This window comes from Spermophilus citellus (genome assembly GCF_964194105.1).
Source record: "Spermophilus citellus genome assembly, chromosome: 6".
NCBI lineage: Eukaryota > Metazoa > Chordata > Mammalia > Rodentia > Sciuridae > Spermophilus > Spermophilus citellus.
Window position 1 is genome coordinate 95091584 of NC_138187.1, and position 12704 is coordinate 95104287.

The 12704-nt window shown below is 45.7% G+C and overlaps 1 protein-coding gene across 5 annotated transcripts in view; it reads left to right on the forward strand.

Moving 5' to 3' along the window:
- DIP2C (disco interacting protein 2 homolog C) overlaps positions 1-12704 on the forward strand; it is a 378781-nt gene that overhangs the window by 347847 nt on the left and 18230 nt on the right. For 3 of the 5 annotated variants that reach the window (XM_081300463.1, XM_081300461.1, XM_081300464.1), the window contains 2 exons: positions 1536-1565; positions 3030-3091. In XM_081300463.1, coding sequence (XP_081156589.1) covers positions 1536-1565; positions 3030-3091 — 92 coding nt within the window. The remainder of the gene's footprint in view (positions 1-1535; positions 1566-3029; positions 3092-12704) is intronic. The other 2 variants (XM_081300460.1, XM_081300462.1) reach the window with 1 other exon arrangement.

Sequence of the window (12704 nt, forward strand, 5' to 3'; positions counted from 1 at the left end):
ACACAGTTAACCCAATTATTTTCTTCACGTCCTGCCTGTTTTTTTAAAGATGCTGAGAGCAGGAGCTATAACTACCACAAAGGAACTAGTGGCAGAAAAATGGAATAAGAATTTTTTTTTAAGTCTTGTTTTTGGGCTGGGGATGTGGCTCAAGCGGTAGCGCGCTCGCCTGGCATGCGTGCGGCCCCGATTCGATCCTCAGCACCACATACAAACAAAGATGTTGTGTCCGCCAATAACTAAAAAATAAATATTAAAAAATTCTCTCTCTCTCTCTCTCTCTCTCCTCTCTCACTCTCTCTTTAAAAAAAAAAAAAAAAAAAAAAAGTCTTGTTTTTACAGACTCCCGCTCTGCTCTGAGAGGTAAATTTTTAGCTGGTATTATTAACAAACCACAACCCGAGACAAGATTGCCAGGATCTGGTGTCTCCCTGGTAGTTGTAGGGTGTGCGGGGCTGGGTGATCGCACCCAAGGACCATGGGTGTTCCTGCAGGTGACTGTGAAAACCTGCCTTCTCTGCTTTCCTGGGAATGTTAGAAGATACCCAAGTGGCACAGGGAAGGTCATGTTGTATCCCAGTAGCAGGCCTGAGCTGCTGTCTGGAATCTTCCCACCATGATGTGGAGAGGATGTAGCAGCAAGCAGGTGCCCAAACCATGGAGATGAGAGGAAAAGAGGAGTGAGTGCATCTCCAGGGAGCAGCACTGTGTGGTGTCCGACACTTGAGATGATTCCTCGGGGCTGCTGAGCTGGACTATGTGAGAGCCCAGCAGCTTGGCCCTTCCCAATTCAAATGTGTTGTTAACTGCTTTTTTTTTTTTGGACCCGGGGATTGAACTCAGGAACACTGAGCCACATCCACTGTCCTATTAGAGACAGGGTCTCACTGAGTTGCTTAGCACCTCACTTTCACTGAGACTGGCTTTGAACTGTTGATCCTCCTGCTCCAGCCTCTTGAGCCCCTGGGATTATGGGATGCGCCACTGCTCCCAGCATGGCTACTTTTCTTTTACCAAATTTTATAGATGAGTAGGGATAGCTACCACAATTTTAGATATAAAAATTTATAGACTTAATTATCATAATCAGAAGTTTGATAATGTTTCCATGAAGAAAGTCAACAGCTTTAAAATGCATACTCCACGTCCCTCAGAGAAATCTCAGAAAACACCAGAAAATCAAACTGCCCTGTAATGACGCATCTTCCTCATTTACCAAAAATGACTCTGGTCCATGTGTCCAAGTAATCATCTAGTACTCTGCTGCTCTGTGGATATGTTGACATCTTTAAATTTTTTTTTTTTAGCCTTTAATGATACAGTGATTAATTTCAGTGATTTCCATATTTGACATTGTTTTTGATCTTCTTTTTACTTTGTTCTCTGCTTTCTGCATCTCCCCTCCCAACCCTCCCTCTTCTTCATCCCATTTTTATTGTTGGGTTGTGTTGTTTGTGTGTCTGTGTCGATTGTTTTGGTTTCTGTTGGTCTGGTGTCCTCTCCTCTCTTCCTGTTTCCCCCTCCTGCTGCTGTAGCCCCACAGGCTGTGGACCCTGGCCGAGCAGGTAGGGGACTTTTCTGTTCACCATGCAGCGCCTACCACCCACCCACACACCTCCTGCCTTGCTCGCTTCCAGCCATGAGACAGACTGGAAGTTGAGTGAGATTGACTGAGGGTCTCTAGACCCCGTGCCCCCAGGGTGATGTCGCTGCTCAGGTCTCTTCAAACGCTTCCTTGGTGTGGCACGTGCTGTACTTCCATTGTGCATAATCAGTGGTTTCTTTGCCAGTTTGGGTTCATCTCCATTTTCCATCATTTTCTTAGTGACCCATTTTTTGATTTGCTGTTTGTTTGATTGGCCGTCTATGGTCACGTGTTGGCACTAAGAATATCAGATCAGTCCTTCACTCAATGCTAGTCTGTAACCCAGAGTCACTGAACGGTCCTAGGTCAGCAAGAATGCCCTCTTCTGCATTGCACCATCCCTGCAGGGGCATCTCTGGGCTAATGTGCATGTGCTGTTCTTTTTCCTACCTTGGTAGTAAGATCCTAGTGACCAGCATTATCAAGTAGCATAGCACATTTTAACATTGTCGTCTGGTTTTTATTCTTATATTTAAACATGTCTTTGGTACAAAAATCAAGGTTCTCACCTGAAGAATTTTAGTGTTAATTCTTCAAATAAATTCTTCAAATAAAAAGGATCCCCTTTTTTGGACAAATTGGCTGTGGGTTCTTTTTTTTTTTTTTTTTTTTTTTTGTCAACTGAGGTATTGCATTGCCTCCCCCAAGAAATGATTGGTTCCACTTGTAGCCTTAATACTACCACCCAGTAGCACGATTGCTGGCCAGAAGTCAACCCAGCGTATCTTTTGAAGGGATTTCCGGTGCAAGAAGAGTCCTGGGCTTGCCTTGTTATACACAGTCGGCTCTGGCCATAAGGTCCTGCCCAGCTGACAGGGATGAACATACCACCTTCCTGATTTATGACACAGACAAAAATAGCCTCCCAAGGCTGGAGAACTAAGGCACAGGTGGAACTAACAGGAACAAAATAATTATCTCTCATGTCCTTCTCCTCAATCTGTCAATTCACGTCACACGTCTGCTGCAGTATCTCAAACACTAAAAATACCCCTTTCTGGATGCGTGTATTAAATCTTCCCAGAAGACGAAGCTTCATATCCTTGACAGGCTGCTCTTGCTGGCCAGCCATTTTCTTAACATTTTCAGATTTCTTTCAGTGGGCAAAATATGCGGTCCATGTCTTTTATATATATATATATATATAAAAGAATGATAGTCGAATGGTGTGAAAGTCCAGTTTTATCCAAATAAGATGTTGCTTTAATAATTGAGGTTATCAAACTAAAAGTTAACAGTTGTGTTGGAGAGGTATGTTTAGCACCATTAGTTTTTGTCCTCAGTTTAAGGTTTTACCCAAGAAATGCTTACCAGCTAGGAGAGCCATAGACCCAATTTTCTTCCACACAACCTTGAGTTAACCACACTGTGTCATTGCTTGCAGGGGACCTCAGGACCTGACCCAACCACTGTCTATGTTGACATGAGAGCCCTGAGACATGACAGGTATGGTACCCTGGTGGGTTTTTCTTTTTTTCTAGTTGGCTGCCTGGCTCACAGGTGCCCACCTAGGAGGAGCAGCCGCATGGTTCACCTCATTCTCGGTGTGATTATCTTATGGATAAAGTGAGAGACTTGGGCAAGTTGGCTCAAGCACTGCAGGTAGCACTTGGAGGTACTGGCAGAGCAGCCAGAGTCACTGCCACTGCCAGCTCACCAGGAGGCAGGCAGTGTGTTCTGTCCTTGACCATTTCAGGCTGCATTTTGTACCTCAAACATATCAGCATTCTGCGCACCTGTGAAGGAGTGTCCATGGAAAGTTCCAGTGGAAGTCAAGTTGCCTTTTCTGTGCAGCTTGTTGAGCGACCTCCTAAGCAAGCCTGAAAGGTGATATTGTGTAGATAGGAAGCCTGGGGATGAGGGGTGAAGCAAGAAGACAAGACCATTAGAGATGCCCCAAGAGAGGGGACCTGTTAAAACGCACTGAAGTGGATAATTTGGTTTGATGATTCTGCAGGTGTCCAGGCATTATGTGATGGGAAGACTTTGACACACATCATTGTCTTTCATAGTGTGTGGCCAGCTGTCAGTGACTGCGTTGCCATGTGCCAGACACTGAGCTGCTCACCCTGCATTTCTCATTTGCTCACCCATCAACACCCATCCAATACCTACTGTGTCGCTTGCCACAGTAAATGTTGACATCTGGTCAGGAGGTGGGGACCGGGCAGTGCTCTTTGGTGTTGGGAGCTTCCAGTTCCCATGTTTGCGAATGTGTTGGGGTGGGCAGGGCAGGCCCATAGGCCTCAGAACTCTTTGGGCCAGGAGTGCCCTGCAGACCCCCATTGGCCCCTGGGCAGGGAACGCTGCCTGGGCTCATCAGCAGTTCTCAGCAGGGCTCTCATGCCCCCAGTGGATGTCTGGACACACCTGATGTCATCTTTGATTGGGTTATTCCGTGAACAGTACCACTGCCATCTAGTGGGTGGAGGCCAGGGGTGCTGCCAAACCTCCTGCAGTGCACAGGACAAGTGACATTGTCAATCGTGCCCCAAGTGAGAAGCACCATATGTTTACCTGTGTCACACTTAGAGTTGCCCACCTGGCCCCGGTGGATCTGTGTGAACCGCCTGTTCAAAAAACCTATGTGCTGTGCAGTTAGGGAATCAGCAGGTGAGGGGCCCTGTGCTTGCAGCCCCTCAGAAGGCACTGGAGACGAAGGCCCAAAGGAAGAGGCTGCCCCCGAACCCTTGGCTGCATCGCAGCAATGCTCAGTCCGGAACATTTTCAAAATTCAGAGACTTAGAACAATGAAAACATTGTTCCGGGAGTGTAGTTTTCCAAGTGATGACTTCTGGGCTTTACAACAAACCTATAGTACCTCCTATAAAAAGTATTTGAAAGTAATTTTATATTTGTATAACTTCCTCAAAAAGTGAAGACTGTTCCATCAGAGACTCGCTTCAGTCATGTCATGAGTTTCTGTCTGGCCTGGCCCTCAAAATTCATAGAGAACAAATTATAATGCACTATGCAAAAAAACTGCTAAACTTTGTGTTAAGAGTACCTTGGAAATCAGAGAAGGTCAGAGGCTGGAGTTAAGGATTTTTCCCTTTTGTTAAAGGATACATCATCCCAGGAGCTTCTTTGACTAGTGGTTTTTTGAAGCTACTTTTTGACTCTCTTCAGTTCAGCCAATCCGTTGAGAAGGGGTATGACTCAGGAAAGGGAAGTGAGAGCCAGTGCAGTTATGATGATAAAGAAGAAACACTGAGCCTCAGATCAGTTTGCTGTGCTAGAAAGAGCAGGCAGTCTCGTCCTCGGATGGGCTTCCTTCACAAGTGAAGTTTTGCCCTAATTTGTGAAGTAATCTGTAGGCATATTGAAACAGAGTGCTCTGAGACTGGAGCTCAGAGCTCAGCAGGTGGGCATATCACACCCCAGGTGGGCAGCACACTACCTGTGATAGTGGACAAGGCTGTTTACTCCCCCAGAGTGGCCCGGTAGCCTTCTCCTCACAAGGTGGTGTACACAGACCCGTGTGTCTACTCGGCCTGTCCTTAGCAGCCTTCAGCCTGGGTCCATCTCTGTTCTTTGGTGTGATCACAGTGGGGTTTCCTAGACTTGGAGCCTCCACACACTCGTCTGTCAGGGGAGCTTGGGAAGCTGTCAGATGGAGGGTGGTGGTTGGGTGGCCAGGTGGCATTTTTCCCCACAGAGACCTCACCTCTCCATCGACAGTGTTCCAGGTGCTGCCCTCAGGGTAATACACTTGCCTGTAGCAAGACCAGCAGCTAGAAGACATGAACCAGGAGGGCTGTAAGGAGCCTGTTTCTTTCCTGTGACTATTCCTGTGAGAATGGAGTGGTGGCTTTCTCACTTCAGCTGTATTAGGCTCTGTCTCAAGGATTAATTACTTTTCCTGTTGCTTTAATGGTACATTCACATGGGAGTCCTAGGCACCCGCCCAGTTACCACGTAATTGACCTGGGGCAGGTTAACTTGTCAGCCGGTGTGGGGCGGCTCCCTGAAGGCTGGGGAGAGTCACAGGGAGGTCTGACTCGCGGAAGCAAGTGATCACATAGGTGTGTTAGCCATTTCTACTTGATTTTACACCTTTATTTTTAATACTCATTTTTTTTAATGTGGTGCTAAGGATCGAACCCAGTGCCTCATGCATGCCAGGTGAGCATGCTACCACTTGAGCCACATCCCCAGCCCCTTTAATACCCATTTTATTCTTGGAGCCCCTAAGGTGGGCACTGGGCAATCTGCATTTGTTACAGGTTTCCATGGAGATAGTCCCTGTATCTTGAATAAACGTATTCCCCACACATATAAGGGGGAGAGTAATGAAATGTTTTGAAGCAATCTGAAAGCGAATGCTAGTCTTGTTAGTTTTAAAAATATTTTATATATATATAAAGTGAATTCACAGTCAATCACTCATTAGCTCTTAAGCTTTAGAAAGGAAAGAAAACTATTTTTTTCACACATTTAAAGATATAGTTTTAACAGTTTGTCTAATCTTAGGAAAGCAATGTTAGTATAAAGGCCTACAATGAAAACTTCCTTAGCTTCCTCAGTACTTGAAACCCAAAGCCATAATTAACGTAGTATCTATAAACAGATACTAAGTTAATTCCCAGCCAGTGGTTACCTGTGGATCAAGATCCTGATCCTGAGAGAAGCAGGCAGAGAATAAATGCAGATCTATGGACCTGATTTTATCAGCAGCAGGATGGGAGGAGCAAGGACAGATTGAGACAGAAGGGCAGATCAGGGGCCCTCTGCTAGGTCAGTCCTGGTGTGTAGGGGTGGCATATATGCATGTGTGTGTGTTGTGTATACACGTATGTGATACATGTGCAAGCGCACGAGCATGAATGTGTTGCCTGTGAGTTGGAGTGTGTTGTGAATGTGTGTGCTAGTGTGTGCGCCTCGTGTTATATGTGTGCATAAGTGTGTTGTAAGTACAGTATGTGGGCAAATGTGCATGTGAGTTTGCAAGGGTGTTGTGTGTCACAAATGTGAGCAGGTGATGTACTGCAGGTGTGTTTGTGTGTTTCAGGCACGTGTATACATGTGTTGACATGTAAGTTAATGTTTTGAAAATGCATGAGGGTTTGCACATTGAAGGTTTTCAAATGTGAGTGAACCCATGCATGAGTGTCTGTGATTGAGTGTTGTGTGTAGTTGTGTGTGTGCAGGTGTGTAAAATTGCACAGGTCTGCACGGTGGAGGGCATGTGAGTGCATATGAGGATTCCCTGGGATCGTGCCAGGGTCAGCAGCTGGCCCGTCACTTAGTTCGTTGTGGCCTCTGGCCCTAGCAGATGGGAATGGGTCCTTACATGGAGCTCACAATTCACTGCTGAATACTCCCGTCTCCAGCCTCTGACTACATCGCACTGTCCTGGGATGAACAGTGGGCATGGGAGTCTCGCTGCTGTTCGTTTGTGCCGGCCTCAACCTGCTGCCACAGTCCTTCATGGACCAGAGCTGAGCCTCTCCTGGTCTCTGGCTGTGCTAAATCTGACATGATGGGTGCAGTGAAGTTAGGTCAGGCTAAAGCCCTGACTTCTGGGCCCAGTTCTGCCACTTTCTAACTGTAAAATGGTGGTAGTGGTACCTACTCTTAGAATTGTTGTGAGGATTCAAATTTAACATACCCCAGTGTTTGGGACAGTGCCTGACAAGTTGTGAGCCTCATATGTGATGTCTTACATGGTCACGTACTCCCATGCTCATACGAATCATGTGGACTCACTCGTTTGTACTTGTGTCTTAGTCTCTGAGAGCATTAGATTCCAGGGTCCCCTGCACATACTCCAGTCCCTTCTATAACATGGTGGCACATTTGCACATCCCCCAAATACTGTATAGCATCTCTAGATTACTTATAATACCTAACACAGTGCACATCCTGTTTAAGTTGTTGTTGTGCTAAATTGTCTAAGGAATAATGAGAGAATATCCATGCACATTCTGTGCATATGCAGTTTTCAAAACCATTTTCAGTCTGCCATTGCCTATGTCCACTGATGTAGACCTGCTGACGTGCAGGGCCTGCTGCATTTGCCTTTCGTCTTTATTATCCACACACATTTTCCTCCTTCATTTTGGCTTTGGCTGTCATCCAGCACGAAAGCAGCTTTCTAATTGGTTGTTTGGGCCCAGCACAATACCACAGGATCGTGAGTGTGGCGTGGTTCTTGTGATTGATAGAACAGTACTTGTGAAGTATTCTTGAAAGTCAGGTGACCTTTTAACAGAGACAACTGAAAAGTGAAAGAACAGCGTCCATTGTGTGCCGTGTCTGCTGTGGTTGTTGGATGTGAATTTCCTCTGAGGTGAGTCAGTCTTTGTGGGGTTGCTTCCGTTCTCCCCTGGGCCTGATTAAAATCACAGTCCTCAAAGTCTCCTGGGTACATGAGAAAGAGGGCAGCTGTAGGCACCAGACAGCACCAGATCATGTGAGAGTGCATCCATGCCCTCCTCCCGGGACACCAGCCTGGGCCCAGAGGCAGCCTCCTAGGCCTGCCCCAGAATCTTGGCCAGGAGACAGCAGAGGCCAGCATTTTGCTGTAATTCTTTAATCTTTGCTTTTTAAAAATTCCCATCCAGAGTCACACCCTAAAATCTTGACTACTTTTAGTCTTTAAATCTCATTCGAATTTCTTCTTCTGGCTTGTTCTGTGGCTTTAAGTCTTTCTTAAGTGTCTCTTTGGCTTTTGAGTGAGGGGATTGCAGAAGTGGATGTCCAGTCCCTGCCCCTTCTGGGAGCCCCTGAGGCTGCAGCTTGTCCCCACCCTCCGCCTCCCCCACCCTCCACCAGGCTGAGGGGGCCCCTCCTCCCACGCCCTGGTGTTCCCTCTTGTCCATCTGCAAACATGACATGGTAGAGGTTATTAAAATATGAGAGGCCAAACCCCCTGGCCCTTCTTGGTGGCAGCAGTGCCATCTCTCTCCCGGTGACAACAAGCACCTCCTGGGATCACTTGATGATGTTCTTTGGCTTTAGGGACAGCACGCTGGCTCCTCTTTTGTTTAAATAAGCAGACGCTCCTTTTATGCCCTTTTGGTGGAGAAGCTGCTTTTCTGCTCAGAGGTGAGCACGAACACTGCTCAGGACTGTCTCTCTTCTGTGCCCTTCCTGTGTCAGCAGGTGGTGATAGAGTGACAGACATCATGAATGGTGCTTTGCCTCAGCCCTCACCTGCTTTATTCATTTCTGCAGGTTGCTTGTCCCTCACTTCAGCCCCTTCCTGCCTGCCATTCTGCAGATCTGTAAGCCAAAGGAGAAAACAAGCCAGCCTCTGTGAGGGGCATGTGCTTTCAAAATTGTATGCTGATATTTTCTGCTTAAAAAGGATCAACAAGCTTAGAAACAAAACTCAGAGGGATAGATGGACCTCATCAGGCTCCTGGGAGGTCCCCGTGAGGGGACGGTCCCCCGTAGCTTTCTCACTAAGAACCCAAACCATAAGGAACCCCAGAAGATATTTTATTTCCTTTTTCCCCCATATTCTTTATTGGAGCATTATAGTGGTCCACGGTGGTGGGATCTGTTGTCACGTGTTCGTACATGCACACAATACAACAGTACAGCTTGGCCAATATCATTCCTCAGTGTTCCCGCCACCCTCCCCCAGTCCCTTTCCTCTACCTATCTCCCTTCTATTTCCATGAGATCATCAACCTTTCTTTTCCCTTTTCCTCTTTAGCTTCCACATAGAAGAGAAAACATATGACCCTTGAATTCCTGAGTTTGGCTTATTTAGCTTAACATAATGATCTAAAGTTATATCCATTTTCCTACCAATGACATATTTCATTCTACTCTGTGAATGAATAAAACTCTAGTGTATACATATGCCCATTTTCTTTATTCATTCACCTATTGATGGACACCTCAGCTGGTTCCAGAGTTGGTCTGTTTAAACTCTGCTGTTGTCAATGTGGGTGTGCGTGTATGTCAACTACGGTAGGCTGACTTTTATTCTTTAGGATAAATACTGAGCAGTGGTGGATCTGTGTCGTATCGGGCTCTATGCCTCGTCTTGAGGAACCTCCTCGCCGACTTCCATAGTGGTTGTACTAATTTACAGTCCCACCAGCAGTGGGAAGGTGCACCTTTTTCTCCTCATCTTCTCCAGCATTAATCATTATTCATGTTCTTGATGGTGGCCATTCTAACTGGAGTGAGATTAAATCTCAGTTTTGATTGGTGTTTCCCTAAAGACTAATAGTGTGGAACATTTTCTTCATATATTTGTTGGCCATTTGTGTTTCTGCCCCAAAAGGATATTCAAATGATTTTTGAAATGTTTTTCGATGTTTCAATTGTGGTAAAATGCAGATAAAAGTGCTGTCTTGACTGTTTTCAAGTGCACAGTTCGGTGGCATTAAGTGCATTTGCATCATTGTGCAGCCGTCACCCTGGTCCATGTCCAGAACTCTTCCCATCCCAAATCAAAAGTGTCCCCATTAAACATTAATCCCCCCTATTCCTGGTCCTCCCCAAACATCCTCCTTTCTGTCCCTATGTATTTGATCACCCTGCCTTGGGTGAGCAGAGTCTTTGTGTTTTGTGTAGTGTAATGCCCTCAGGGTCCACCCGTGTTGTGACAGAGGCAGAATTTCTTTCCATTGGGAGATGGAGGGGTTATGTGGATGTCCCATCCTTCCCACTTGAGGGGTCCCCGTCCTGCTTTCCACAGTAGCTCTGGCCCTGTGTGTTCCTATCTGCGGTGCACAGTGTGCCAGTGTCTTGTGCGTGTCACATTTATTTCCTGGCTTAATGATAGTGGCCATCTTCATGGGGGTGTGGTGGGGCCTTGTGGTTTTTATTTGCTTTTTACTAGTGATTATGATTTTGAGCATCTTCTCTTGCTATTAAGCATTCATATACTTTCTTTGGAGAAGTGACTATTTAAGTCCTTTGCCCAGTTTTTAACTGTTTGTCGTTGTTGTTGAGTTGTAGCAATTCCTTGATATTCTAGCTATGAATTAGCCCCTTATCATATGAATGATTTGCAAATCTTTCCATGTGTTTCATGGCTCTCTTTTGCATCTGATTGATCCAATGGTGTCCCTTGATGCACAGAGCTTTTTAAGTTTTGATGTAGCACAGTTTACCCTTTTTTTCTTTTTGCCATCTATGCTTTTGGTATCTCATCCAAGAAATAATGGGCAAATCCAGTGTCAGGAAACATCTCCCCAATGTTTTCTCTTGATAGACCTTTATTTTATTCATTTATTTATATGCAGCGCTGAGAATTGAACCCACGTGAGGCAAGCGCTCTACCACTGAGCCATGATCCCCACCCACCCCCAATGTTTTCTCTTAGTAGTATATAGTTTTAACTGTTGCATTTAGATCATTGATCCTCTTTGGGTTAAATAATTTTGAATTATATTATTTAAAGGAAGGGACAGTATTCCTGTAGAATGTCAGTGTAATCCAGGACAAAAATAACTTGAGAAATACCCCTGATTAATGCAAGTTTAAGAAACAATCCGGTTGCGCATGCCTGTAATCCCAATGTCTTGGGAGGCTGAGGCAGGAGGATAGCAAATTCAAAACTAGCCTCAGCAACTTAGTAAGTCAACTAAAGCAACTTAAATCCTAAGCAACTTAAATCCCCATCTCAAAGTAAAAAATAAAAAGGACCAGGGATGTGGCTCAGTGATTAAGTGCCTCTGGTTTCAATCCCCAGTACTAAAAGGACAAAGGATAGCTAAGTGCAGTGACGCAGGATCAGCCCCACACTACAGGGGGAACTGTAAGGAATGCTGTTGGAACTGGCACCGAGACTGTGGGTCACACAGCAGATCAGTGTTAGTACCTGTAACCAACACCTGCTCTGTGATAATGTTAGAGAAGATCCCTAGGAGGAGACACACACTGGATGCTTAAGAGTAAAGGGGTCATGACGATTTTGACTTGTCCTCAGATGGAAAAGAAGTGTGTATGAGGCGGGGAGAGGAGAAAGGGAGAGAATAATGGGGAGAGAAAGAACTAGTACAAAGGATAAAGCAAAGGGAGTGGAACAGGAGTGATAGAGGAATCTGGGGAGGAGATATTACAAGTGGTCTTTTTACTATTTTCATTACTGCTTATTTTCTACAATTGGAATTTTAAGCAGAATTTTCTGGAAACAATGCTCATACATGTATAAAATCCAGAATTATTTTTTAAGTATTTTTATTCCTACTAAAAAAGGAAAAATTGGCTCATGTTAGTTAAGACCTCCTGGGTGAGAAGTAACAAGAAGAAGGGTAGGACTTGTAGCTACCAGTGATTGATGGTGGAGATGGAGCTGGAGCCTGGAGCCTGGAACCTGGAGCCTGGAGCCTGGGGTGTAACAGTGCCAGGAGGGGCCTAGAAGCAAAATCCAGAAGACCCTCCCAGGCTCTCCACGCTTGCCCCTGCTCCTCTCTGCGGTGCTCTGTGCAGACTTCTCTGTGAATTGATTGGCTTCTGTGCATTTATACCACTTGGGTGAATCCTATGACCCTGTGGGACATGAGCCCACTCACCTTCCCTTTGGACATGGGCTTGGTCCCAAGGGGCAGAAGATATTCCTTTCATGAGGTTCCTTGTCTCTCATCTCAAAAGTCAGGGTGAGTCACCCTGTACACTGTGATGCCTTCTGAAGAGGCCAGTGGGGAGTGGGCTTGGTGAAGCTTGCAAAGATGACCTCAGTCAAGGGAACAAGGACAACATCACCATTAGTGAGAAGACCTTTGATGTGAAGGGCACTTACCTCTGAGCATTCTCCAAAATACCTTGTAACACATTTAATCACCAGAAAAATATCAGACAAATCCCAAATGAAGGGCATCCTGAGAAGCTCCTCACACATCCTCTAGACTATCCTGGTCAGAACAGGGTAATTCTGAGAGGCCTGCACAGCCCAAGGAGAAGAATGTCTCGAGGATCCTGAAGAGGTCCTGTTGCAAGAAAGAGACATTAGGGAAGACTAAGGGAGTGGAAATAAATGGCAAGTTAATAATATCTCAAAGTTGGTTCGTTAACTACATCTAAAGTCAGGTGTGCTGGGTACAGTGGAGCACGCCTGTCATCCTCGTGGCTCGGGAGGCTGAAACAGGAG